Raw genomic sequence first — 27,936 nt, forward strand, 5'->3', positions numbered from 1 at the left:
TGTAAATTGGACAGTGCAGTTAGATTAACAAGAATTTAAGCTTCATGCCAATATCAGATATGTCTATGTCCTGGGAGATGTTCTTGTTACTTACAACCTCATGCTAATTGCATTAGCCTACTTTAGCTCAACCGTCCCGTGGGGGACCCACCAAGCCTGTAGATGTTTTAAATACATTGGCATGTCTTCAGGAATATCTCCAAAGACCACTTACACAGGCGATGAGAGGGTGACCAATTTGCCTGGCCATAATTTAATATCAGTGTCAATAATATATTTAGAAATATAATTTAGCCTAACGCAATTTTTTTCATGTAAACGAATTTAATCTTCACCGGATAGTTTATAGATGATGCATTAAAGTCTACCAGTAATTTGATATTCCCTCAACTAGCACACTTGAGTAGAGTAGATCAGATGTTAGATGATACCATGGTATCTTGACTCTCTTTACACCATGTGGACAAACACTACACTGCGCCCGCGCGGTTTCTTCCCAGCCAACAAGGTCTGCAGTGGCGGGATGGGGAGGATGATGTTATAATTCAACGTTAGATCAAGTTTGATCAACGTCCCCCTGCTGGCCCAATTGGATGAACCTTATTCACAATAAGATCCGCTTCTCGCTCCACCACCATCTTTGAGATAAGTCTTTGCCTTTTCCCCTCTCAACGGCATAAGATTCGCTCTGCTGCAGTTCCGCTCGCACCTCAACGTACCTGTAGTATATCACTGGTAGCACACAGTGAGAGCTGCTTACACATCTGGCGGATTTTCTGTGCGCATAGGCTTGTGTACATGGTTTTCCTATATCAGATTCGTCTGAGGAGTTAAATTCAGAGGCCGGAGAAAATGAGGCAACGCGTAATAGCCATTGTCCTTTTTTTGTTGTGGCTTTTTGGGAAATCGCATGGAGCGTTTCCAAACCAGATAAATATTGGTAAGTTATATTTGAAATAGCATAACTAACATGTTTTTTCTTTAGCCTGAAAATAAAACGAGATCAATGTACATTAAGAGAGTGTTGTGTGGTGTTGACTTAATTTTATATTTGCATAATTCATTGTCAAATTGATCAGTAATAGCCTACACTAACGACAGGTAGGGTAATAGCCACCTAAGAGAAACACCGCTTTAGAGTGGTGGAGTGTGAAAATGGCACAAAGTTCCTCATAGCCTATTTAAGTACTGTATCTTCCTACATAACTTTCCACGACTGCAATGGGCAGTGTAGATAATACATTAACAAGTTAATCTCTGTATAATTAAATGCGTGGTGTTTATTCTAGATAAAGTAAGGGTCATCCAGTTAGTTATGTGATGCGTAAAATTGGACTGATGATTTATAAGGACTGATATTGACGTCATACTGTATTTTCATGAAACATTATAAGAGCAACTAGGCAATGAAAAGTCACATTCTTCGTAATCTCCTCCTCTCTTTCTTCTATAGGTGGTCTCTTTATGCGCTCTACAGTGCAGGAGCACAGCGCTTTCAGATTCGCTGTCCAGCTGTATAATACCAATCAAAATGTGACGGAAAAACCTTTCCATCTCAATTACAATGTAGACAATCTCGAATCCTCGAACAGCTTCTCCGTCACACATGCGTGTGAGTACCACGATACTCAATTATGGCAATGTATTTCATTCAACAACTACCAAAACTGCTTCACCCTCCCTCCCCGCTCAAAATTCATGAGAAAATATTCTAGCCCAACAGTACACCCACTCACATAGAAACATTATAAAGCTGTTGTGTCAATGCAGCTTCTTTTAAGCTGGGGTGATTAAATATTGAGAATAAAACATATATATAGTTTAACTGTTAATTCTTTTTTTTCTGGATATAATATCTTCCTTTGTATACAAAACACTTTTTCACACCACTATGATTGTGAATAGAGCTTGAGTTGTTTAGGAGGATACCATAGAATAGATGATTCTATAGAAATACTGTTGTGTGTAGGTGTGGAGTAAGTTTGTCTATACAAGCCCCAGTTTATTTTTAGATGAAGCCATTGATATTTCAAATAGGTGTTTGTTGCAGTAATTTCTATATAGCCTAATAATCCAAATGACAGATTCAGGTCTCTGTTATATCACTGCTTTTTGTAAATCTACACACTGTAGCAGACAGATGTACACTATTGTATACAATAATAGCATTTTACATTTTTTTCCAGGGTTGAGGAGGTTAGGGTCAGCCTGGTTTATGAAACACAGTGGTGCATAGGTACAGTACAAATGTGTAATGTATACGATGAAGCACAGTAAACTTGTCATGTCTGTCTATAGCTGAGATAAAGGCTTTAAACAATAGCATGACATTGTCACGGTCATCATATGTAGGAAATGCTACTCCTTCCTTGGATACAATTCAACAGAGGTGGCTGTTGTTCTGTTGAAAAGCTGTATGTTAATATTTATCTGGTATGACAATTCCACATTCCTCTGGCAGAGAAGCATCTCTCTGCCCTGGGTGTAAAACATTGTTAATTTATGGCACTTGACAGTGTTATGTCTTCTCTCTTAGTTGCTGTTCACTTGAGGCACTATTGTAAGATCCCAGCGATAGGACTGTAATGAGGGTGCACATGGATAAGCCTGCAGTGTATCCCAGTGTTGGGCTTTATTTAACCCCCTATATCTGGTTGCATCATATTGCTATAGCCTGTGCTGCAAGTTGTTGGATTTACGATGTATCAAAATCCATTTGCTGTGACAGTGATAAAATAATTTTGTTAAAATAATTTTCCTCTCTTAGATTCGTAGAATGAATTCTCATGAATTACTGGAACAGACTATTTAATTTGATTGCCATGGGAGATATAGACCTTTAATTGGAGCGGATGGGTTTGAGTTATTTCAGGAAATGCCTCCAGATGCTCTATTATATTGATCAATCTGACAGAATATGGGTCTGTCACATGACTGACATGCAGGTATGAGCACATTTCAGTAGCATATTCCATTGTGATTAGATACAGTATTGCCGTTTCTAGTGTGAGTATTTTTCTCTTCAGTTCATAGAGGAGCCAATGCCAACATCAGTTTGGTGCTACATAGCTACCCCAGGATACAATGTTTTTGCTTTGGCATGGAACCTTCTTAGATGTAATTTACCATATCTGCACCCTGCAGTTCAGTTCAGTATTGCATTGTTTATGGAAGACAGTTAGCTATGGATAGCTTTTCTTTTTACCTGAAAATAAATATATTTATCTGTTTGCTTATTTAATATTCAACATGTTGGAGCTGAGAGTGTATTCTAATGTCAGGTCTTGGCATTTGTTTTTGTTGAATGGCATGCAATGGGACCCTCTGGTTCATTCAAGATGAGAATGGTTGTAGACAGTGAGCAGGCTTCCAAAGTCTTGCTGACTACCTCTCGCAGCACTGGATGCATCTGAGTGTCAGAAGCACTCGTTTGGCAGGCTAACTTCTCTCTAACTGTACTTCTCTAAGGATCAGTCAGACTATTCAAATCTGTGTCAGCAAACAGAATTAGCTGCTCAGATGGTTGTGTAACTCAATAAAGAGAAAAAAAGACAAGGAAATCTGGAGCTTGCTTGATGCCTTTGGGGGGGCTTGTCTATAAAAATACAAAACCACCTCTCTCATTGTAATGGTTTTGTAGTTACAAATGGACATTTGTCCTTCTGTGTGATTTTTGTGTTTTGTTTTTCCCAATAATATTGCAGTATTTCCATGCTGAATCATAGTGATCTTAGTTTTTGGAAACCATGTCTGTTATAAGCATGACACAAAATAAAATCAGAAATGAATATCAGTCAGACTTCCACGAAGCCTTCATAAAGCATTCATAACACCCAGTGCCAAGATATAATGGGATTCTATTTGTCACTTCCTCTTTGAAGTTGACATCAGAAGAAGAAGGGGGAGAGTAGCCAACATGGATTACCTTTGACTTAGACCAGAGAGGCTACAAAGCCTGACATTTCAATGCGCAGCACTTCTATAATATTCATTTTCACATTTATTAAATCAGATAATTAATTGCATCTATTTAGCATCAGTGGGCAAATTTTGTCCATTAACATTATTGGACAATAACACAATAATTAATTACTCACCCTTTTTACTGTCAGATGAAATGACCAAATGGATGATATGTATGTACAGTGAACAAAAATATAAATGTAATGTGTAACATTTTGGTTCCATGTTTCATTAGCTGAAAAAAATATCCCAGAAATGTTCCATACGCATAAAAAGCTTTTTTCTCTCAAATTTTGTGGAAAAAGGTGTTTACATCCCTGCTAGTGAGCATTTCTCCTTTGCCAAGAGAACCCATCCACCTGACAGGTGTGGCATATCAAGAAGCTGATTAAACAGCATGACCATTACACAAGTGCACCTTGTGCTGGGGACAATAAAAGGCCAAATCAAATTTTATTGGTCGCATACACATGGTTATCAGATGTTATTGCGAGTGTAGCGAAATGCTTATGCTTCTAGATCCGACAGCGCAGCAGTATCTAACAGGTCATATCTAACAATTCCACAACAAAACCTAATACAATATATTAAAGGAATGGGATGAGAATATATAAGTATAAAATATATGGATGAGCAGTGACAGAGAGGCTAAGATGCAATAGATAGTAAAGAATAGATAGTGAATGATACAGTATATACATATGAGATGAGTAATGCGAGATATGTAAACATTCTTAAAGTGGCATTAATAAAGTGACTAGTGTTCCATTTATTAAAGTGGCCAATGATATCAAGTCTGTAGGTAGGCAGCCGCCTCTCTGTGCTAGTGGTGGCTGTTTAACAATCTGATCGCCTTGAGATAGAAGCTGTTTTTCAATCTCTCTGTCCCAGATTTGATGCACCTGTACTGACCTCGCCTTCTGGATGGAAGTGGGGTGAACAGGCAGTGGCTCGGGTGGTTGTTGTCCTTGATGATCTTTTTGGCCTTCCTGTGACATCGGGTGTTGTAGGTGTCCTGGAGGGCAGGTAGTTTGCCCCCAGTGATGCGTTGTGCAGACCGCACCACCCTCTGGAGCGCCTTGCGGTTGTGGGCGGTGCAGTTGCCATACCAGGCGGTGATACAGCGCGACAGAATGCTCTCAATTGTGCCCCTGTAAAAGTTAGTGAGGGTTTTCGGTGACAAGCCACATTTTTTCAGCCTCCTGAGATTGAGGAGGCACTGTTGCGCCTTATTCATCACACTGTCTGTGAGCATGGACCATTTCAGTTTGTCGGTGATATGCACCTTCTCCACTACTGTCCCGTCGATCTGGATATGTGGGTGCTCCCTTTGCTGTTTCCTCACATTGAGTGAGAGGTTGTTTTCCTGACACCACACTCTGAGTGCCCTCACCTCCTCCCTGTAGGCTGTCTCGTCGTTGTTGGTAATCAAGCCTACCACTGTTGTGTTGTCTGCAAACTTGATGATTGAGTTGGAGGTGTGCATGGCCACGCAGTCGTGGGTGAACACAGAGTACAGGAGGGTACTGAGAACCCACCCTTGTGGGGCCCCAGTGTTGAGGATCAGCGGAGTGGAGATGTTTTTTCTACCTTCACCACCTGGGGGCGGCCCGTCAGGAAGTACAGGACCCAGTTGCACAGGGCGGGGTTGAGACCCAGGGTCTCAAGCTTAATGATGGGTTTGGAGGGTACTATGGTGTTGAATGCTGAGCAATAGTCAGTGAACAGAATTCTTACATAGGTATTCTTCTTGTCCAGATGGGATAGAGCAGTGTGCAGTGTGATGGCGATTGCGTCATCTGTGGACCTATTGGTGCGGTAAGCAAATTGAAGTGGGTCTAGGGTGACAGGTAGGGTGGAGGTGATATGGTCTTTGACTAGTCTCTCAAAGCACATCATGATGACAGAGGTGAGTGCTACGGGGCGATAGTCATTTAGTTCAGTTACCTTAGCTTTCTTGGGAACAGGAACAATGGTGGTCCTCTTGAAGCATGTGGGGACAGAAAACTGGGATAGGGATTGATTGAATATGTCCGTAAACACACTAGCCAGCTGGTCTGCGCATGCTCTGAGGACGTGGCTAGTGATGCCGTCTGGGCCGGCAGCCTTGCGAGGGTTAACACGTTAAAATGTTTTACTCACGTCGGCCACGGAGAAGGAGAGCCCACAGTCTTTGGTAGCGGGCCGCGTCGGTGGCACTGAATTGTCCTCAAAGCACGCAAAGAAGTTGTTTAATTTGTCTGGATGCAAGACGTCGATGTCCGCGAAGGGGCTGGTTTTCTTTTTGTAATCCGTGATTGTCTGTAGACCTTGCCACATATGTCTCGTGTTTGAGCTGTTGAATTGCGACCACTTTGTCTCTATACTGACACTCTGCTTGTTTGATTGCCTTACGGAGGGAATAACTTGACTGTTTGTATTTGGCCATATTTCCAGTCGCCTTGCCATGATTAAATCTGGTGGTACATGCTTTCGGCTTTGCGCGAATGCTGCCATCAATCCACAGTTTCTAGTTAGGGAAGGTTTTAAGTGGGTACAACATCTCCTACACACTTCCTTATAAACTCGCTCACTGTGTCAGCGTATACATCAATGTTATTATCTGAGGCTACCCGGAACATATCCCAGTACACGTGATTGAAGCAATCTTGAAGCGTGGAAACCGATTGGTCAGACCAGCGTTGGATAAACCTAAGCACGGGCGCTTCCTGTTTTAGTTTCTGCCTATAGGAGTGGAGCTACAAGATGGAGTCATGGTCAGATTTGCCAAAAGGAGGGCGGGGGAGGGCCTTGTATGCATCACGGAAGTTAGAGTGGCAGTGGTTGAGTGTGTTACTTGCTCGTGTACTGCAATCGATATGCTGATAGAATTTAGGTAGCCTTGTTCTCAGATTAGCTTTGTTAAAATCCCCAGCTTCAATAAATGCAGCCTCAGGATATATGGTTTCCAGTTTGCATAAAGTCCAGTGAAGTTCCTTGATGGCCGTCTTGGTATCCGCTTGCGGGGGGATATACATGGCTGTGACGATAACCGAGGAGAGTTCTCTTGGGAGATAATACGGTCGCCATTTGATTGTGAGGAATTCTAGGTCATGCGAACAAAAGGTCTTGAGTTCCTGCATGATGTTACAATTACACCATGAGTCGTTAGTCATGAAACATACACCCCGCCCTTCTTCTTACCAGAGAAATGTTTATTCCTGTCGGTGCAATGCACTGAAAATCCTGTTGGCTGTGCTCACTCCGACAGCATGTCCCCAGCTAGCCATATTTCCGTGAAACTGAGTATGTTCCAATCCCGGATATCTCTTTGGAAAGCAACTCTTGCCCTGATTTCGGCGACTTTGTTAACTAGGGACCAGACATTAGCGAGTAATATACTTGGAAGGGATTGGGTGGTGTGCGCGCGCATCCGAAGCCTCACTAGAAGACCACTCCAGCACCCTTTCCTCCGGTGGCGTTGTTTTGGGTCGGCCTCTGGAATCAGTTCAAATGCCCTGGGAGGTGCAGACAAAGGATCCGCTTTGGGAAAGTCGTATTCCTGGTCGTAGTGCTGGTTGTGCTGGTAAGTTGATGTCTCTCTGATATCCAATAGTTCTTCCTGGTTGTATGTAATAACACTTAAGGTTTTCTGGGCTAACAATTTAAGAAATAATACATAAAAAACAAAATACTGCACAGTTTCCTAAGGACTAGAAGAGAGGCTGCCATCTCTATCGGCGCCATCTTGCTCAGTAAAAATGTGCCGTTTTGTCACACAATACAATGCCCCAGATGTCTCAAGTTTTGAGGAAACGTGCAATTGGCATGCTGACTGCAGGAATGTCCACCAGAGCTGTTGATCTCTACCGTAAGCCACCTCCAACGTAATTTTAGAGAATTTGGCAGTAGGTCCAACCAGCCTCACAACCACAGACCATGTTTATGGCGTCATGTGGGTGAGCGGTTTGATGATGTCAATGCCGTGAACAGAGTGTCCCATGGTGGTGGTGGGGTTATAGTATGAGCTACAGACAACGGACACAATTGCATGTTATCGATGCCAATTCGAATGCACAAAAATACAGTGACGAGTTCCTTAGGCCCATTGTGATGCCCATTTTTTGTTAAGGTATCTGTGACCAACAGAGGCATATCTGTATTCTCAGTCATATGAAATCCATAGATTAGGGCCTAATTAATTTATTTCAATTGACTGATTTCTTCATATAAACTGTAACTCAGTAAAATCTTTGAAATTGTTGTGTTAATATTTTTGTTCAGTAACATGTACAGTACCAGTCAAAAGTTTGAACACACGTACTCATTCGAGGGTTTTCTTTATTTTTTCTATTTTCTATATTGTAGAATAATAGAGAAGACATCAAAACAATGAAATGACACATATGGAATCATGTAGTAACCAAAAAAGTGTTTAAAAAAATCTAAATATATTTTATATTTGAGATTTTTCAAAGTAGCCACCCTTTGCCTCTTGGCATTCTCTCAACCAGCTTCATGAGGTGTTCACCTGGAATGAATTTCAATTAACAAGTGTGCCTTGTTAAAAGTTAATTTGTGGAATTGTTTTCCTTCTTAATGCATTTGAGCCAGTCATTTGTGTTGTGACAAGGTAGGGGAGGTATACAGAAGATAGCCCTAAATGGTAAAAGACCAAGTCCATATTATGGCAAGAACAGGTCAAATAAGCACAGAGAAATGACAGTCCATCATTATTTTAAGAGATTTAGGTCAGTCAATATAAAACATTTCAATAACATTGAAAATTTATTCAAGTGCAGACGCATACACCATCAAGCTCTACGAGGAGCCACATCAAAGGAAGACCCAGAGTTAACACTGCTGCAGAGGATAAGTTCATTAGAGTTACCAGCCTCAGAAATTGCAGCCAAATAAATGCTTCACAGAGTTCAAGTAACAGACACATCTCAACATCAACTGTTCAGAGGAGACTGCGTGAATCAGGCCTTCATGGTCGAATTGCTGCAAAGAAACCATTACTAAAGGGCACTAATAATAAGAAGAGACTTGCTTGGGGCAAGAAACATGAGCAATGGACATTAGACTGGTGGAAATCTGTCCTTTAGTTTGATGAGTCCAAATGTGAGATTTTTGGTTCCAACCGCCGTGTCTTTGTGAGACGCGGAGTAGGTGAACGGATGATCTTTGCATGTGTGATGCCCACCGTGAAGCAAAGAGGAGGAGGTGTGATGGTGTGGGGGTGCTTTTCTGGTGACACTGTCAGTGATTTATTTAGAATTCCAGGCACACTTAACCAGCATGGCTACCACAGCATTCTGCAGTGATACGCCATCCCATCCTGTTTGCTCTTAGTGGGACTATCATTTGTTTTTCAACAGGACAATGACCCAAAACACACCCCCAGGCTGTGTAAGGGCTATTTAACCAAGAAGGAGAGTGATGGAGTGCTTCATCAGATGACCTGGCCTCCACAATCACCTGACCTCAAACCAATTGAGATGGTTTGGGATGAGTTGGACCGCGGAGTGAAGGAAAAGCAGCCAACAAGTGCTCAGCATATGTTGGAACTTCTTCTCTCAACCAGCTTCACCTGGCTTCACCAGCTTCACTCACAATGTGAGTGTGCAAAGCTGTCATCAAGGCAAAGGGTGGCTACTTTGAAGAATCTAAAATCAAAAATATATTTTGATTTGTTTAACACTTTTTTGGTTACTACATAATTCCATGTTTTATTTCATAGTTTTGATGTCTTCACTATTATTCTACATTGTGGTCCCGTGTGGCTCAGTTGGTAGAGCATGGCGCTTGCAACGCCAGGGTTGTGGGTTCAATTCCCACGGGGGGACCAGGGTTCAATTCCCATGGGGGGACCAGGATGAATATGTATGAACTTTCCAATTTGTAAGTCGCTCTGGATAAGAGCGTCTGCTAAATGACTTAAATGTAGAAAAGTAAAGAAAAACCCTTGAATGAGTAGGTGTGTCAGAATTTTTGACTGGTTCTGTATGTGTGTATGTTCTTTCATCTCAGAAGATACTCTTTATTCTCTCAGCCTCACTCCATAACCCTTTAATGTGGGATTTTACATGGGTCTGCTGCTACTCATTCTTTAATGCATTCTCATGCTTCCTCAAAACACCTGCATAACAGATGGATATTCCGTTTGAAGATGGAACATAGCAGATGTCTCCCACTTAACGAAAAATCTGTTTTATTTTTCTTCTATTTATGAGACAGGATCGTCTGTAACATAAGGATGCGTCATGTTAACGGTGGGACAATGCTAACAATACAATCAACTGAGCTGGTAGAAAATGAGTTGCATTATTTAAATGCTTTTCAAGGGGTTTTTCTCTAGTGAGAGAAGTCATATGGTGTCTCACTATAGAGAGTGCTATAATAGCTTGTTTTTAGATGTTATTCTTTTGTAAATGGCACGTTTTGGGATTTTTTGTTGTCTGTGGAGACTTTGTATCTTAAAAAAATGCCCATTCATCTACAAAGGGTTAAACCAATGTCTTTGAATGACATGATCGAGTCAGGCGATCAATTACATATATGGTAGGGAGTCATAACATGTGTAAATTATTTATCGATTAGGAGTCACTTGTTAGAATTGCCAGTCAGATTAGAATAACGTCCGTCGCTCTATAGCTCTCCCCTGGTTGGGTCAGGATGTAATGATAGTCACACATCCCCATCGGCCATGACTGTGTTATTGCCTGAGAAGATCAATAGGCTGAAGGCCAGTGCTTCACTGTGGTGAAGACTATGGAGAGATCAGCTCTCACGGCCCATATCTTTCTCTCAATATTTCCTGATATGTGACAGAACAGAATTAATTTCACCAGAGCTTTCTATTACTTCAAAGAGTGTAGACTTCTAGGAAAAATATAAGCCCCCGAGAGCTTGACACATATGGCTGTACGGTACACAACCAACACACAGACACATTTACAAATATACACACGCTTAAAGAACTGACTATCACTGTGCGATATGAAATAAATATATTGTTTTGGTATTTTTCATAGGAATATTGTCTGTGCAGTGAAAAGTAGGGAGACAGAAGTAGGGAGGTGGAGGGAGACAGACGTATGCCAAAACATTGGCCTTGGGGTCCGCTGACTATATCATGCTAGTCAATGTGGAGGTGAACTGAGTTACAATGGGATGGAAGTTTAGATGTGCTGTGGTGGGGAGGGTGGACAGGACAGTGGACATAAATCAACACCGAGCTCCTCCATCTCACCATGTATTAAACACTAGTGGAACTGGGTTAATAGCCACCATGCATTTACTTATGCATGTTTTATTATAATAGCACCACTCTGTCAGTTATATTGAAATAAGTAAAGACAAACTCAAGCTGATATCTTCAGATAATGTACAAACACTTTGCATGGCTGTCTGTGCATCTGACCCTAAAAGGAGGAATAGTCCCAAGCTGCTCTGTGAACATACAGTATAACCACAGTAAAAAGCCCCACCATGCATCTTTTAGAACTTACTCCATGCCCCATATCTGAAGTAAAAGCAGCAGGGTCTTCATGCACCCCAATTTCTTCAGAGATATACTTCTATTTTATCAGATGTTATTATATCAGTATATTATTTATATAGCGTTAAAAAGCAGCTCCTAATCTCTCCCTGCCCTTCATATGACTCAACCAGCACAGTGCTATTGAAGCACCATAAAGCTCTATCACAGTACATATGGCACTGAGCAGTCCCGCTGATGCACCACTACCAGCAGCACCATCTGATTGTCATCTGATCTGGGTCATAATGAATAACATTACATCAGACTTATGATTATTGGCTGAAACAACATCAGGTATTTGATTAGAAGTGTTGGACGGAGCGCCGAGAGAGATCTGCTCACAATTCCTCTGGAATTAGACTGCCCCTGCTAAACCACCTTCGGGTCAGACTGTGGACAATTCCAAAATAGGCCATTCCAAGAGAGTAACTATGTTACTCATCCACTCAGAAGTAATGTTCACTGTTAGTTACATGCGCTGAGCAATCTTTCAGCCAAAATCAAAGGTATGCAATTAATTTACCTTTGAGAACTTCATAGAGAATTCCTCTCATGATGACCATGTTTGAAGCGAACCTTTCCTGATCAGTGGCCATATGGTTTGTCGCTAGCTGAGCTTCAATAGTACGTCTATGGGCATAGCTCCAGGACAATAACTTAGCTCTAGGGTCATGTTTGAACGCCACCTGGCTTCAGCTTTGTAGAGACAGCAAAGCAGGTCAGCAGCACAGAGACAGCACAGGGCCAGTACCACACCACCTCCTCCTATTTAACTGCCCTGGGTACCTGGGAGAGGGAGCTGGTGCCATTAGATAAAACACAACAAAATACTAGCTACATGTGGAGTTATGTGGAGGTTTACTAGGAAGGAGACACCAGGGATGAGAGAGAGACTAGTGGAGATGTAAACTGATGTACTGATAAAACACCTTTGGTGCTGTTAACACTACAACCCATTGTGAAGAAGAAGGAATGTTCTGTACTTTTTGTTCATTCAGGGGAATGTTTCTTGGTGTTTTGTTCATCCTTAACTGTGTGTGTGATATTTATTTGTTCATAGAGGATGGAGGGCCAATTTTTAGTCTTCATCTACACTCTTAGAGAAAAAAGTTATATCTAGAACCTAAAATATTTTTTCAGCTGTCCCATTAGGAGAACCCTTTGAAGAACCCTTTTTGTTCCAGGGAGAACCCTTTTGGGTTCCACGTAGGACCCTTTCCATTCTACGTAGAACCAAACAGGATTCTCCCTCGTACCAAAAGGGTTCTCCTACGGGGACTGCCGAAAACCCTGTTGGAGACCTTTTTTCTAAGAGCGTAGTGGAGAATAGATGCTAATGAGATACAGCTCAATCCATTCTGTTCACTGGAGGGCAAATTCAACAAACTGCATATTTAATACCAATATCAAAAGACACACTTAGAGTGAACTTGAACATGGAGGCTGCTGTCAAAGATATATTTGTCTTTTGAAATATATAATGTTTTATGCTAAACAACAGTTTGGTGGTCTTGTTATTCCATTTAAAACATCTGACCTCCAACCTAGGTGTGCTCTTGACCAGAGATGATCCCATATCTCCACTCAGAGTTATTCTTGCTTGCCTATTTATCTACCGTTGGGATCTTTCATTGCAGCAATTGCTGTTTGTCCCAGAAAAAGCAGGAACCCATGGAAACACTTATTCCCTGCAGCAGCATGCCCTATATAAGATATAGATCAGACATACCAGGGGTAATGATGGGACAACTGCATTCAAATTCATTTTACAATATGGCAGAGAGAGCACAGCATCCGCAGTGCCTATTTTACCAATAGAATGGTTTGGAGGAAAATTGTATGTCTTCAATCTAATGTCAATTATTCTCCCAGCTCCGTGAAAGCACAGGTGGAACAGATAGTTCCATTGCTACTCTGAGTGCTGCTCATTTATAAAGACAACCTCATGAATGATGGCCCAGTGTTGACAAATATGTTGACCCCAGAGAAGAACAGCCTCCATAGAATGTCTGTCTGTTTCACCTAGAACCGGACTAACTTAGGTTATGATCTGGTGGCAGAGTAGGAAGTGTATTTACAGAGAGCAGATAATAATGTTTGGATATATTATTCATTTGATTTAATCCGAGCCGGGTCAGAGTGCTGGAAACTACTGTAAAACGTAAATTTCTCTATAGCTAGAAACTTCCACCCACAACAGTATCATATCATGATCATTGACTCTCAATCTGGTGGGTGATTAACACTGTAATAATATTAGTATTATTACATGCTTGTATTGGTAATGGTCAAGAATTTGTCCTTGTGGAATGATTGAGTTCTGAGATTTTTGACAATTGACCCAGTGGATAAAGATGGATAAAATTAAATTCCCCTGAAGGCACGGGCGTATCTATTGGAGAATAATGTGACAGTCTGCCTCTGTTCTTTTGTTTCATTTGAAAGTTGAAAGTGTACCCTCTGGATTTGTGGAGCACTTGGACAGACTGCAAAAATTTCCCAAAACGTGTCATTTTTGTTATAATGTACTGACAAAAAAACACAGTCTGTCAGTTTGGATGTCTTGCCCCAGGTTGACAAGCAGTCATCCTCAGTTTTGTCGTGGGGTTATCATTTGGTAGCATGACATAAATACAAGAGCTTAAAAAATTCAGAAGAATCTGTTCTGACTGAAAATCATTTTGTGGAACACAGGATGTCTCTTTATAATCATTGTGTCTGAGCAAACATCAGTCTTCAGCAGTGAACAGACACTATGTTTACCCTCTTGTGTTTATTTTCCAAGCAGTGAGCATATTCAAATGATTTTGAGTCCTTCCAGGAATGCCTTGCAAGACAATCCAAATTGGTTTCTACAGTTTGTTCAAACTTCACTATGGACACATGCTGTGCTTTTGTGACCTTCGCTATGAGTTTCACTTTGAGACTGCAGCATAAGTATTGTGTTATGAAAGATTTTCTGCTCTTTGTTTAGCAGAAACAACATTTTCTGTTCGTTAGCACCAATCTCCTTGACTTTATACTCTGTGTTTATCCGTAACCATCGTTTGCACTACTCTGCCATCATTGCCTGTGGGTCATTGGAGAAAGGAAATATTGATGCTGGCTTCCAGTACTACACCCACCCGCAAATACCAGAGGTAGATCTAGCACCATGAATGACAGACAGTAGCTAGGTTTCCATCCAATTGGCGAAAGATTTTCATGCAATATTCTAAAATCTCCCCAAAAACAATATACACATTTTCACACCAGAGATGTCTCCATCAAATTGTCTTGTTGCAGATAAAAGGTTGTGCATGATGACATACCATTTGCAGTTAAGTTCCCATGTACCGAATAAAGAATACAAGTTAAATGGGTTTCCATCGCATTTTCCACTGTACTGAAGGTTTTCTCACAAAATGTTTTACTTTATATAGCGAGTGTGCCCACTCTGGTATCGGCGCGTGCGTATAGCCTACATGATGATATTATTATTATGGACAAAAGAGCAAACTCATTTTTATTTGTCAAATGGCAGCCAAGCATCGATGATCATGTCACCAGAATAAGACCCTCTATATTTATTGGAAAGTAGCATCAAGCTCATCACCTTGCACTTTCACCATCCTGTGAAGTTCATCATAGTTTATTTAATCTGTAGCCTAATAAACTTGCATGCTTTCCCGAAGAGTCGTAGTGGGATGACCACACAACATGCCATAGCGTAACTCAAAGTTTACTTCGATATGATGGTTATTATATCAATATTTGCGCATACATCGACATTTCTTGCATAATTAATTTACTGACACAAAAAGTCCCACCTTGTCTTGCCCATTCACCCTCTGAATGGCACACAAACACAATCCATGTCTCAATCGTCTCAATGGTTAAGAATGACCCCAAAAAATATATACACTACCTTTCAAAAGTTTGGGGTCACTTAGAAATGTCCTTGTTTTTGAAAGAAAAGCACATTTTTTATCCATTAAAATAACATCAAATTGATCAGAAATACAGTGTAGACATTGTTAATGTTGTAAATTACTATTGTAGCTGGAAACGGCAGATTTGTTATGGAATATTTACATAGGCTACAGAGGCCCATTATTAGCAACCATCAACGTGCCACTGTGTTACAATGGCACGTTGTGTTATCTAATCCAAGTTTATAATTTAAAAAGTTTAATTGATCCATAGAAAACCCTTTTGCAAATATGTTAGCACAGCTGAAAACTGTTGTTCTGATTAAAGAAGCAATAAAACTGGCCTTCTTTAGACTAGTTGAGTATCTGGAGCATCAGCATTTGTGGGTTCGATTACAGGCTCAAAATGTCCAGAAACAAATAACTTTCTTCTGCTACTCGTCAGTCTATTCTTGTTCTGAGAAATGAAGGCTATTCCATGCGAGAAATTGCCAAGAAACTGAAGATCTTGTACAACACTGTGTACTACTACCTTCACAGAACAGCGCAAACTGGCTCTAACCAGAATAGAAAGAGGAGTGGGAGGCCCCGGTTGCACAACTGAGCAAGAGGACAAGTACATTAGAGTGTCTAGGTAGAAACAGACGCCTCACAAGTCCTCAACTGGCAGCTTCATTAAATAGTACCCGCAAAACACCAGTCTCAACGTCAACAGTGAAGAGGCGACTCCGGGATGCTGGCCTTCTAGGCAGAGTTGCAAAGAAGAATCCATATCTCAGACTGGCCAATAAAAATAAAAGCTGGGCACTCTTTCTATTCTGTTTACAACCAGTTTGCGCTGTTCTGTGAAGGGAGTAGTACACAGCGTTGTACGAGATCTTCAGTTTCTTGGCAATTTCTCGCATGGAATAGCTTTCATTTCTCAGAACAAGAATAGACTGACGAGTTTCAGATGAAAGTGCTTTGTTTCTGCCCATTTTGAGCCTGTAATCGAACCCACAAATGCTGATGCTCCAGATACTCAACCATTCTAGAAGGCCAATTTTATTGCTTTTTTAATCAGAACACCAGTTTTCAGCTGTGCTAACATATTTGCAAAATGGTTTTCTAATGATCAATTAGCCTTTTAAAATGATCAACTTGGATTAGCTAACACAACATGCCATTGGAACACAGGAGTGATGGTTGCTGATAATGGGCCTCTGTAGCCTATGTAGATATTCCATAAAAAATCAGCTGTTTCCAGCTACAATAGTCATTTACAACATTAACAATGTCTACACTGTATTTCTGATCAATTTGATGTTATTTTAATGGACAAAAAAATATGATTTTCTTTCAAAAACAAGGACATTTCTAAGTGACCCCAAACTTTTGAACGGTAGTGTATATATGAATCAACATTTCTCAATTTCCTTTGTCAGTGTTTAAAATAGATGAAAGCAGCATAGGACGTCTGTATCAGGAGATTATTGTTCTAGACAGTGCATTAGGAGCACTACAGAGATAGTGCCTGATATCCTGACACATTTAAACATCCCCAGCTTGGACTACATTGGAGGAGGTCACTTCTCACACCTGACTAGACTAACAGGTTCTCCTCAGCATGTGGTAAATTAAGTTGTATAGAAAATTAACAAAGTGGCAGATGGATTTTGGCATCCGTGCATTGAATCACGGTAATTGATAAACAAAGATAATAACATACACTCTGAATAGAATGTCACCTTGCCAGTCTCAAATTAATATCTAAATGAAAGACTTAACCCCATGGAGATACAAAACACAGTAGTGTTCTATTTCATTTTGTGCTTAACCCAATCCCCAGTACTGAACACCCAGTTCCAACACATGCAGCAGGCAGTATGTTCTGCCCACAGTGCACTTGGTGGTAATGGTGAGGTTGTAAAATGGCATCAGTGTTGGATGATCCTGAGGGCTAGTCATTGGGATGTGCAGTGCCCCTTTTCAACCTGTGCGTCAGAATGTGCATGCATGTCTAGTGTGGCAACCAAGCGACAGTGATCTCTACTGACAGGTCACAATGGCCCCCTCCGCCGCTGAAAGATTTTGCACTCTTACACAACAGCTAGCTAAAACAGCGCACAATGAAGCTCTGAACTGAAGGCTGTGCTGTGCTGTGCTGTGCTGTGCTGTGCTGTGCTGTGCTGTGCTGTGATTCACTATTACCTGAGATTATTCAAGGACAACAAGCTATGTGCTTCACATTTAGAAGCCTAATGAAAAACGAACCAACCACACCATTGAGCCGGTGAATAATTTAAAGGTGCTATATTTATAGCTTTCAAGGACTTGCTTGTACCTCGTTCTTAATTCCACTCAGCATTTGTACAGATGTAAAATCTTAATTTGAGCCAGTTTGCTACAGCAGGGAAATAATCCTGCAGCACAGGAAGAGTGAATTAATATGTGGATTATAATTCATGGACATTTTTTGTAGGGGTTGATACAAATGTTTATAAGGGAGATTCAAGTCTGACATTTCAAAGTGGAAAGGAATAACTTTAGAAGCCTTTTTAAACCTCAAATACACTACAAGTTTTACATTTCCTGCATTGCAGGAAAGTTCTCCTGCAACAGGGTGATCAAATTAAGATCCTACATCTCTACTGAATTGGCAAAAGCAGTTAATTGAGCATCACACTACTGCCTCAAAGACAAATTAAATGATGATGAATTGTGAAACCACAAAGAGGATGAACATTTTATCATGTGCTTGATGAAAGGTAATCGTACAAGAATCACTTCATGTTCATTTATAATCCCCCATGGCAGTTTGTCAGTTTATTCAATCTTTCAGTACATTTTCAGAACAAGCATCTGCTTGAAATTAGTTGTCTAAGCTGACACTTGTGTCATATCATCTTTTATATACAGTAGAACTATGGGTTTCACTCTTATACTGTCTGTCTATAGAGGGGTGTGTTGGTGGATTTTAAAGAGATTAGGGAAGGTACTTGATCCTGTGAGGTTAGCAGGCAATATTCCAAGGAGACTTTTCATACTGGGTTTCATGGTGATGATGCACAGCCCTCTGGTGTCACGATGGAATTCCTCCCATTACAATCGTCTGAACGTCAGTGGTGGGGCTGCTACAGTGCTGCTTCGCATGCGTAATTATTGAATCCCCTAACCCTTTCCTCACAAAAAGCATACAACACACTGAAAATCATCAGAGTGCAACATTTCTCTTGTGAGGCTCTCTTGTGATTTCTTTCAACTCTCCAATCAAGGGCTTTGATGCAAAGCTAGCAGCATTTAAAAAGCATTGACTTTAAAGAACATGACATCTGTATCCAGCATGTTCTCCTCTCCTTCCCCTGCTCTTCATAAACAGTCTGGGGCTGTTGTTCCTGCAATATGCAAATGTATGTGTGGGTGGAGGGTTAGCTGTGTTGCTGTTCCACCATGTTGGAATATTAAAGCATAATTCTCTCATACAGGACCATAATAGTCAGTGGGCCTGACCGTTGCTCACTCAGGCTGATTTCCACCTAATTATTTTGTTTTACTTGTGGGCTGCATAGATACACCAGTAGGCCTGAGATTAGGCATACCGGTAATCCACCTCAGATGTGTTCTGAGGACAGAACTGAAAACACAGGAAGACCATTGGTGCAACTTCATGTTATTTACTTACCTGTTGGAAGATGTATCCCAACCAACATCTTACATTGGATGTTACATTGGAAACTCACTGAATTTCTGTTTTCAATATTATAAACAGAGGACCAGTTTTGCTAACGTACAGTTTCCCTAGTACTAGTACACAGCTCTAACATCATGGGTATAACAGAAGCAGAAGCACCCTCTTTGTATTTGTATAGTATGTCACGTTTTGTTTGCATTCAGGGACTTTTTTCAGACTCATAATAACTTTGGTCATTTGTGACTATGATAAGATTGGACTAGCGATGACAACTAGCCTCTGGGTGGAATGAGCACAAGGCACAGAAAATGAGTCATAAAATGTCTCTGTGCTTGTCGGCTGTATCTGATGAATAACCATATCAGCCGATAGACCTGGGGAATTAGACGGAAGGCTGTTCCTTTTACATTTTTTATCACATTTTCAACCTCTCCCTGACCCAGTCTGTAATACCTACATGTTTCAAGCAGACCACCATATCAAATCAAATCAAAATTGTATTTGTCACATGCGCCAGACCTTACAGTGAAATGATTACTTACAAGCCCTTAACCAACAATGCAGTTTTAAGAAAAATAAGTGTTAAGTAAAAAATAAAAAATCTAAGTAACAAATAATTAAAGAACAGCAGTAAAATAACAATAGCCAGGCTACATACTGTACAGGGGGTACCGGTACAGAGTCAATGTGCGGGGGCACCGGTTAGTCGAGGTAATTGAGGTAATGTACATGTAGGTAATATGTACATGTATAGTCCCTGTGCCCAAGAACGTCAAGGTAATCTGTCTAAATGCCCTGCCCGTAGCACTCACATCTGTAGCCATGAAATGCTTTGAAAGGCTGGTCATGGCTCACATCAACACCTTCATCTCAGAAACACTGTACCCACTCCAATTTGCATACCGCCCTAACAGATCCACAGATGACGCAATCTCTATTGCACTCCACACTGCCCTCTCCCACCTGGACAAGAGGAATACCTATGTGAGAATGATGTTCATTGACTACAGCTCAGCATTCAACACCATAGTGCCTTCCAAAATCATCACTAAGCTAAAGACCCTGGAACTGAACACCTCCCTCTGCACCTGGATCCTGGACTTCCTGATGGACCGCCTGGTGAGGGTAGGCAACAACACATCCGCCCCACTGACCCTCAACACGGGGGCCCCTCAGGAGTGCGTGCTTAGTCCCCTCCTGTACTCCCTGTTCGCACCCTGGCTGCGCACTCCAACACCATCATTAAGTTTGCTGACGAAACGACGGTGATAGGCCTGATCACCGACGACGATGAGACAACTTATAGGATGGTCAGAGACATAACAATGTGGTGCCAGGACAACAACCTTTCCCTCAATGTCACCAAGACAAAGTAGCTGATAGTAGAATAGAGGAAGCGGGGGGCCGAGCACTGTTTCACTGTTAGTCCACACCTGTTGTTTACGAAGCATGTGACGAATAAAATTAGGTTTTGATTTGATTCATGTATTCATTTTTTTTAAACTAGATTAGATATCAGGTCCATATGAAGTTACTGCCGGTTACAACCACAAAAACACTCACATTCCCTCATTATATGTTATCTCACTGCTCATTATGGCATTACAGATTGATCTGATTAGGCACAATTTAATTTGGTTTAATGCATGCAATCTATAAAATACAAGTCAATTATATAAAGACAGTCGATCTGGAATCAATCTCATGGAATAGATTTCTTTTCATGGGACAACCAGGAAAAATAAAGGTTGAACAGAAAAAAAAAGTTTTCAAAAAACACAATAATTATTCAAAAAAATGTCCTCTTCTGGGATAAGAGAAGGAAGTATGCATTTATTTTGAAACACAGGGGTGCTGTGGCCACAGGCATGCTTTAGGTATGCTTGAACAGTCTTGAGAGCAGTGAAATCCATTTGAAGCATAACAGCAGCATATTGTACCATTGGTTATGTTGTCTGCCTAACAGTGCTTCCCACATTAAAGTAGGATAAATACAGTATTTTCCACCGCCAAAACAATTTCCCATCCAGTAGTTAGTAAGGCTGTGGCTTTGAACATGTGCCGGTTGTTTCTCTTTCTCAATAAGTATACCATAAGAGTATTATGATGTCTTTCATCTACAGTATTAGTATTTTGGAGCTGTTTGGAGCTTTTTTGTTGTTATTTCATATAATTTAAAATATTGTGTATAGTGTGTGTGTGTGTGTGTGTGTGTGTGTGTGTGTGTGTGTGTGTGTGTGTGTGTGTGTGTGTGTGTGTGTGTGTGTGTGTGTGTGTGTGTGTGTGTGTGTGTGTGTGTGTGTGTCAGCAGCTGTTGTGGGCTCTGCTCTATTTTGTCCCTGAACATGTGGCCCTTGTACAGGTATTCCCATGGTGCTTCGAGCCTCTCCCTGGGCCCCTGGCCTGCCTCTCACCCAGGATGCCTCTCTGAAGAAGGGGGAAGTTTCCCTGGACAGCAGTCAACACTCTCCCCCCTGCTGGCTCCCAGCACCACAGTAGAGTACAGCCAGCCCAGTACCATCAGAGGTTACTTGTCTTAGGCATTACCTCATAACCTAATAATCTAATAACCTCACCCTCAGGCAACAGCATTTCTAATCATCCAGTGCCCCAGAGGGTGATGCAGTTGTCCATAGTAGGCCCACATCCACTGTCAGTCTGCCGTCAGACCCCAGGACCCTTAAGTTCTCTACGCTCATCCTTACTCCATCAGAGGTATAATAACCTGTGTAGGAGGTTGGCCTCAGCAATGTCAAGGAGCTTTGGTTTGCCTTAGTTAGCCCGTAACGCCCTCTTACCACTCTACTCAGTCACATGGATGGGGGATTGATTTTCTGACTGCCTTACTGATGCTTCTTTTGTTACCTTGTCTGGGCAAGGAAAGTAGCAGCAACCTGGAGAGAAAGCCTTTTGCTTCTGTTCTGTTAGCCTCTCCTCACCCAGTCTTCAGCGATAGCAGCTAGCTAGCACTTTAAGAATTCACTTTGCAGACAAGCAGGCTGTCTGGGCTGTGCGGTGCGGTGTGTTGCAGTGCACAGCGTTCATACAGCTTAATACTCACCTCACTGAGTGGTGTGTAAGACTCAATAGATCCAACAGCTGCCTATAGGGGAGACCTTCTGATGTGCAAATCCCCAGGTTTCTGGGAAACATGATATAACGCTGGGGCCACTGGGACCACAGCAACCACCCATTACGTTTAATGAGTTGTCAAGAGAGGGGGACCAACAGAGAGAGAAGGGGGAGGCAGTGCTAGCTACGTCAGCAGTAATGAATGACAGACCACCACGTCAGAAGGTGAGGGGCCTAATTAGAAGAGAGGAGAGAGGAGGAAGACATAATGTCAGAGAATACTTAGAGAAAGTGAAGAGAAAGGATGCTTCATTTTTAACTGTGAGTTAATCATGCGATTAACACCTCTGTGGTATTATTCTGAGCAGAGGTGCACAGAGCTAGGAGCGACTGTAGAATAGAGCTGTGGGTTTATAGAACCAGGGTTGGGTAGTTTACTTTCTAAATGTAATCTGCTATAGTTACAGGTTACCTGTCCAAAATTGTAATCAGTAACAACTTTTCGATTACTTTCCGTTACTTTTAGATTACTTTTCCTTAAGAAGAATTTGAAGAAGACAAAAATGAGTATTACCAATTGAACGACATATTGCAGGATAAATCAATGTTAGTTTACATAGCTGGCCATGAATAGATGTTGCATTTTACTTGACGGTTTGGTTATATAGGCTTCTTTTAACCTATTTCTTTCTACTACAGATAATAATACAATTAGGCTATGTCTTTACATTAAAAACCAAAGTCAGACACATTTCCAGTCATTCCAATAAATGTAACATCCATTGATCTTCAAGAATAGGATTTGGAAATATGGAATTATAGATTATCCAAATTGTTTTCCCTTTTCATAACCCCAAAACGAAGGAATAATTAGCCTACTCTGTTGTCTCTGGTTTTGTTGCCATAGAGGACTGATTGGGCTCATTGCTTTGAGTTAAAAATAAAATACTGCTCTCATGAAATGGCATGTTTTTAGCACTATACCAGAAAATGCTATTTGCATGTCGTATGCTGCGTTTGATACAGGCCTAGAGATATCTCGATAATTTGCAGCTGTTTATGATTTCAAAATGTCGCAAATTTGAGCATGTGTTCGTTAGGCCTATGGACATTTATCAGCACATTAGATTGAGCAATAAAAAACCCACTTGTGGTCTTCTTAAATTAAACTTGTTTTTGACAGTAAGGTGCACAATACTACTGAGGAGTTTTGAAGGGAGGAACTCCCTCAAACTGTTATTCCGTAGGCTTGGATCGGCACTATGCACATTGTTCAATGGCTGCCCACAGTTCGCAAAAACAATGATTGATAGGCAGCTTAAACGTCTTCAATTCAACCATTATTGGGTTAAAAGACACACACACATATACACTGCTCAAAAAAATAAAGGGAACACTAAAATAACACATCCTAGATCTGAATGAATGAAATGTTCTTATTAAATACTTTTTTCTTTACATAGTTGAATGTGCTGACAACAAAATCACACAAAAAGTATCAATGGAAATCAAATTTATCAACCCATGGAGGTCTGGATTTGGAGTCACACTCAAAATGAAAGTGGAAAACCACACTACAGGCTGATCCAACTTTGATGTAATGTCCTTAAAACAAGTCAAAATGAGGCTCAGTAGTGTGTGTAGCCTCCATGTGCCTGTATGACCTCCCTACAACGCCTGGGCATGCTCCTAATGAGGTGGCGGATGGTCTCCTGAGGGATCTCTTCCCAGACCTGGACTAAAGCATCCGCCAACTCCTGGACAGTCTGTGGTGCAACGTGGCGTTGGTGGATGGAGCGAGACATGATGTCCCAGATGTGCTCAATTGGATTCAGGTCTGGGGAACGGGCGGGCCAGTCCATAGCATCAATGCCTTCCTCTTGCAGGAACTGCTGACACACTCCAGCCACATGAGGTCTAGCATTGTCTTGCATTAGGAGGAACCCAGGGCCAACCGCACCAGCATATGATCTCACAAGGGGTCTGAGGATCTCATCTCGGTACCTAATGGCAGTCAGGCTACCTCTGGCGAGCACATGGAGGGCTGTGCGGCCCCCACAAAGAAATGCCACCCCACACCATGACTGACCCACCGCCAAACCGGTCATGCTGGAGGATGTTGCAGGCAGCAGAACGTTCTCCACGGCGTCTCCAGACTCTGTCACGTCTGTCACGTGCTCAGTGTGAACCTGCTTTCATCTGTGAAGAGCACAGGGCGCCAGTGGGGAATTTGTCAATCTTGGTGTTCTCTGGCAAATGCCAAACGTCCTGCACGGTGTTGGGCTGTAAGCACAACCCCCACCTGTGGACGTCGGGCCCTCATACCACCACACGGGACCGCACGGAGGTAGCAGTCCTGCTGCTGGGTTGTTGCCCTCCTACGGCCTCCTCCACATCTCCTGATGTACTGGCCTGTCTCCTGGTAGCGCCTCCATGCTCTGGACACTACGCTGACAGACACAGCAAACCTTCTTGCCACAGCTCGCATTGATGTGCCATCCTGGATGAGCTGCACTACCTGAGCCACTTGTATGGGTTGATCCATCCCCAGTTGACCTCATGGTGAAATTTCCTTCCTCTCCGGCAACTGTGTTAGGAAGGACGCCTGTATATTTGTAGTGACTGGGTGTATTGATACACAATCCAATGTGTAATTAATAACTTCACTATGCTCAAAGGGATATTCAATGTCTGCTTTTTCTTTTACACCCATCTACCAATAGTGCCCTTCTTTGCGAACCATTGGAAAACCTCCCTTGTCTTCGTGGTTATATCTGTGTTTTGAAATTCACCTCATAGATAATTGTTTGTGTGGGGTACAGAGATGATGTAGTCATTCAAAACTCATGTTTAAACACTATTATTGCACACAGAGTCCATGCAACTTATTATGTGACTTGTTAAGCACATTTTTATTCCAGAACTTGGCTTGCCATAACAAAGGGATTGAATACTTATTGACTGAGCCACTTGTATGGGTTGTAGACTCCGTCTCATGCTACCACTAGAGTGAAAGCACCGCCAGCATTCAAAAGTGACCAAAACATCAGCCAGGAAGCATAGGAACTGAGAAGTGGTCTGTGGTCACCACCTGCAGAACCACTCCTTTATTGGGGGTGTCTTGCTAATTGCCTATAATTTCCACCTGTTGTCTATTCCATTTGCACAACAGCATGTGAAATTTATTGTCAATCAGTGTTGCTTCGTAAGTGGACAGTTTGATTTCACAGAAGTGTGATTGCCTTGGAGTTACATTGTGTTGTTTAAGTGTTCCCTTTATTTTTTTGAGCAGTGTATATTTGTGATATCTCTATAACCCGTAGGCTACACCACTGCTGTCGTCCTTACCTCCAAGCGTTAATTCAAATGGGATAATCTTTGTATACGGATAGTAGTTGAGCCATTGGAAGAGATAGATTGGACTGTAGCATACAAAAGCCTATTTCTGCTCTATTCCTGCGATCCAAATGCATTTGTATCATAGTGGTCTCTGACTTTTGGTCAGACTCGTTCAGGCGGAACAAACTTACATTAGTGATTTTTTTTCAATGCTAATTTGAATGTCATTGAGTAAAAACAGAAAGTCAGTGTCAATGTAAGTGTAACGGCGGTCCTCCTTCTCTCCATCAGAAAAGGAGGAGTATTTATTGAACCAAGGCGCAGTGGAGTTTGAACACATATTTATTAACGAAAAAACACGAACTTGAATAAACTAACAAAACAACAAACGGTGTAGACAGATCTAGACGACGAACTTACATGAAACAAGAAGAACGCACGAATAGAGAAAACAGGCTACACAAAAACAACGATGAACAAAACAAACCGAAAACAGTCCCGTGTGGTGCAACGACATACACAAACACGGAAGACAATCACCCACAACGAACACTGTGACAACGCCTACCTAAATATGACTCTTAATTAGAGGAACGCCAAACACCTGCCTCTAATTAAGAGCCATACCAGGCAACCCAAAACCAACACAGAAACAGAAAACATAGAATGCCCACCCAACCTCACGTCCTGACCAACTAACACACATAACAACTAACATAAATAGGTCAGGAACGTGACAGTAAGAGCATATTGTTCAAAGTGGCTAGAATGATACGGAAAATATTAGTTTACAAGATTCAATCTAGCTACGTGTAATGAATACTCGGGAGGAAAAGGTGTAGATTCACGTGCAGAGCGCGGCAGGTGTTTATTTCGCCTTCGCAGAAGGCAGGCAATGGTCATACACCGGTAGGCAAACAGGCAGGTGAATCAAAACTAGGACTGAAGGCTATAACTGGTTCTCACAAATGAGCTAGGAAAAGGCTTAGTAAACTCATCAAAAAGAGAAACGTGCAAACTTAACATGTGTAAATATTTGTATGAACATAAGATTTAACAACTGAGACAAACTGAACAAGTTCCACAGACATGTGACTAACAGAAATGGAATTATGTGTTCCTGAACAAAGGGGGGGTCAAAATCAAAAGTAAGTCAGTATCTGGTGTGGCCACCAGCTGCATTAAGTACTGCAGTGCATCTCCTCCTCATAGAATGCACCATATTTGCCAGTTCTTGCTGTGAGATGTTAACCCACTCTTCCACCAAGGCACCTGCAAGTTCCCGGACATTTCTGGGGGGGAATGGCCCTAGCCCTCACCTTCCGATCCAACAGGCCATGGCAGAACACTGACATTCCTGTCTTGCAGGAAATCACGCACAGAACGAGCAGTATGGCTGGTGGCATTGTCATGCTGGAGGGTCATGTCAGGATGAGCCTGCACGGGGGGTACCACATGAGGGAGGAGGATGTCTTCCATGTAACGCACAGCGTTGAGAATGCCTGCAATGACAACAAGCTCAGTCCGATGATGCTGTGACACACCGCCCCAGACCATGACGGACCCTCCACCTCCAAATCGATCTCGCTCCAGAGTACAGGCCTCGGTGTAACACTCATTCCTTCGACGATAAACGCAAATCCGACCATCACCCCTGGTGAGACAAAACCGTGACTCGTCAGTGAAGAGCACTTTTTGCCAGTTCTGTCTGGTCCAGCGACAGTGGGTTTGTGCCCATAGGCGACGTTGCTGCCGGTGATGTCTGGTGAGGACCTGCCTTACAAGCCCTCAGTCCAGCCTCTCTCAGCCTATTGTGGACAGTCTGAGCACTGATGGAGGGATTGTGCGTTCCTGGTGTAACTCGGGCAGCTGTTGTTGCCATCCTGTACCTGTCCCGCAGGTGTGAGGTTCGGATGTACCGATCCTGTGCAGGTGTTGTTACACGTGGTCTGCCACTGCGAGAACGATCAGCTGTCCGTCCTGTCACCCTGCAGCGCTGTCTTAGGCGTCTCACAGTACGGACATTGCAATTTATTTCCCTGGCCACATCTGCAGTTCTTATGCCTCCTTGAGCATGCCTAAGGCATGTTCACACAGATGAGCAGGGACCCTGAGCATCTTTCTTTTGGTGTTTTTCAGAGTCAGTAGAAAGGCCTCTTTAGTGTCCTATGTTTTCATAAATGTGACCTTAATTGCCTACCATCTGTAAGCTGTTAGTGTCTTAACAACCGTTCAACAGGTGCATGTTCATTAATTGTTTATGGTTCATTGAACAAGCATGGGAAACAGTTTTTACACCCTTTACAATGAAGATCTGTGAAGTTATTTACATTTTTACAAATTATTTTTGGAAGACAGGGTCTTTAGAGTTTAGAATCTAAACGAACAATACCTCACCAAGGCACAAACAGAATGAACTGAGCTAAATAAGGAGCTGATGAGACCAGTTGAGTAAC

General features: G+C 41.9%; 1 protein-coding gene across 9 annotated transcripts in view; it reads left to right on the top strand.

Annotated features, from left to right (window-relative positions):
- The first annotated feature begins 485 nt into the window (after nucleotides 1-485).
- LOC129868524 (glutamate receptor 3) overlaps nucleotides 486-27,936 on the top strand; it is a 109,590-nt gene continuing 82,139 nt past the window's right edge. For 2 of the 9 annotated variants that reach the window (XM_055942594.1, XM_055942595.1), the window contains exons 1-2: nucleotides 486-940; nucleotides 1,454-1,612. In XM_055942594.1, the coding sequence (XP_055798569.1) occupies nucleotides 853-940; nucleotides 1,454-1,612 (247 nt within the window). In that variant the 5' untranslated portion in view covers nucleotides 486-852. The remainder of the gene's footprint in view (nucleotides 941-1,453; nucleotides 1,613-27,936) is intronic. The other 7 variants (XR_008761770.1, XR_008761769.1, XM_055942593.1 and 4 more) reach the window with 4 other exon arrangements.

The sequence above is a fragment of the Salvelinus fontinalis genome, chromosome 13, assembly GCF_029448725.1.
Source record: "Salvelinus fontinalis isolate EN_2023a chromosome 13, ASM2944872v1, whole genome shotgun sequence".
Taxonomy (NCBI): Eukaryota; Metazoa; Chordata; class Actinopteri; order Salmoniformes; family Salmonidae; genus Salvelinus; species Salvelinus fontinalis.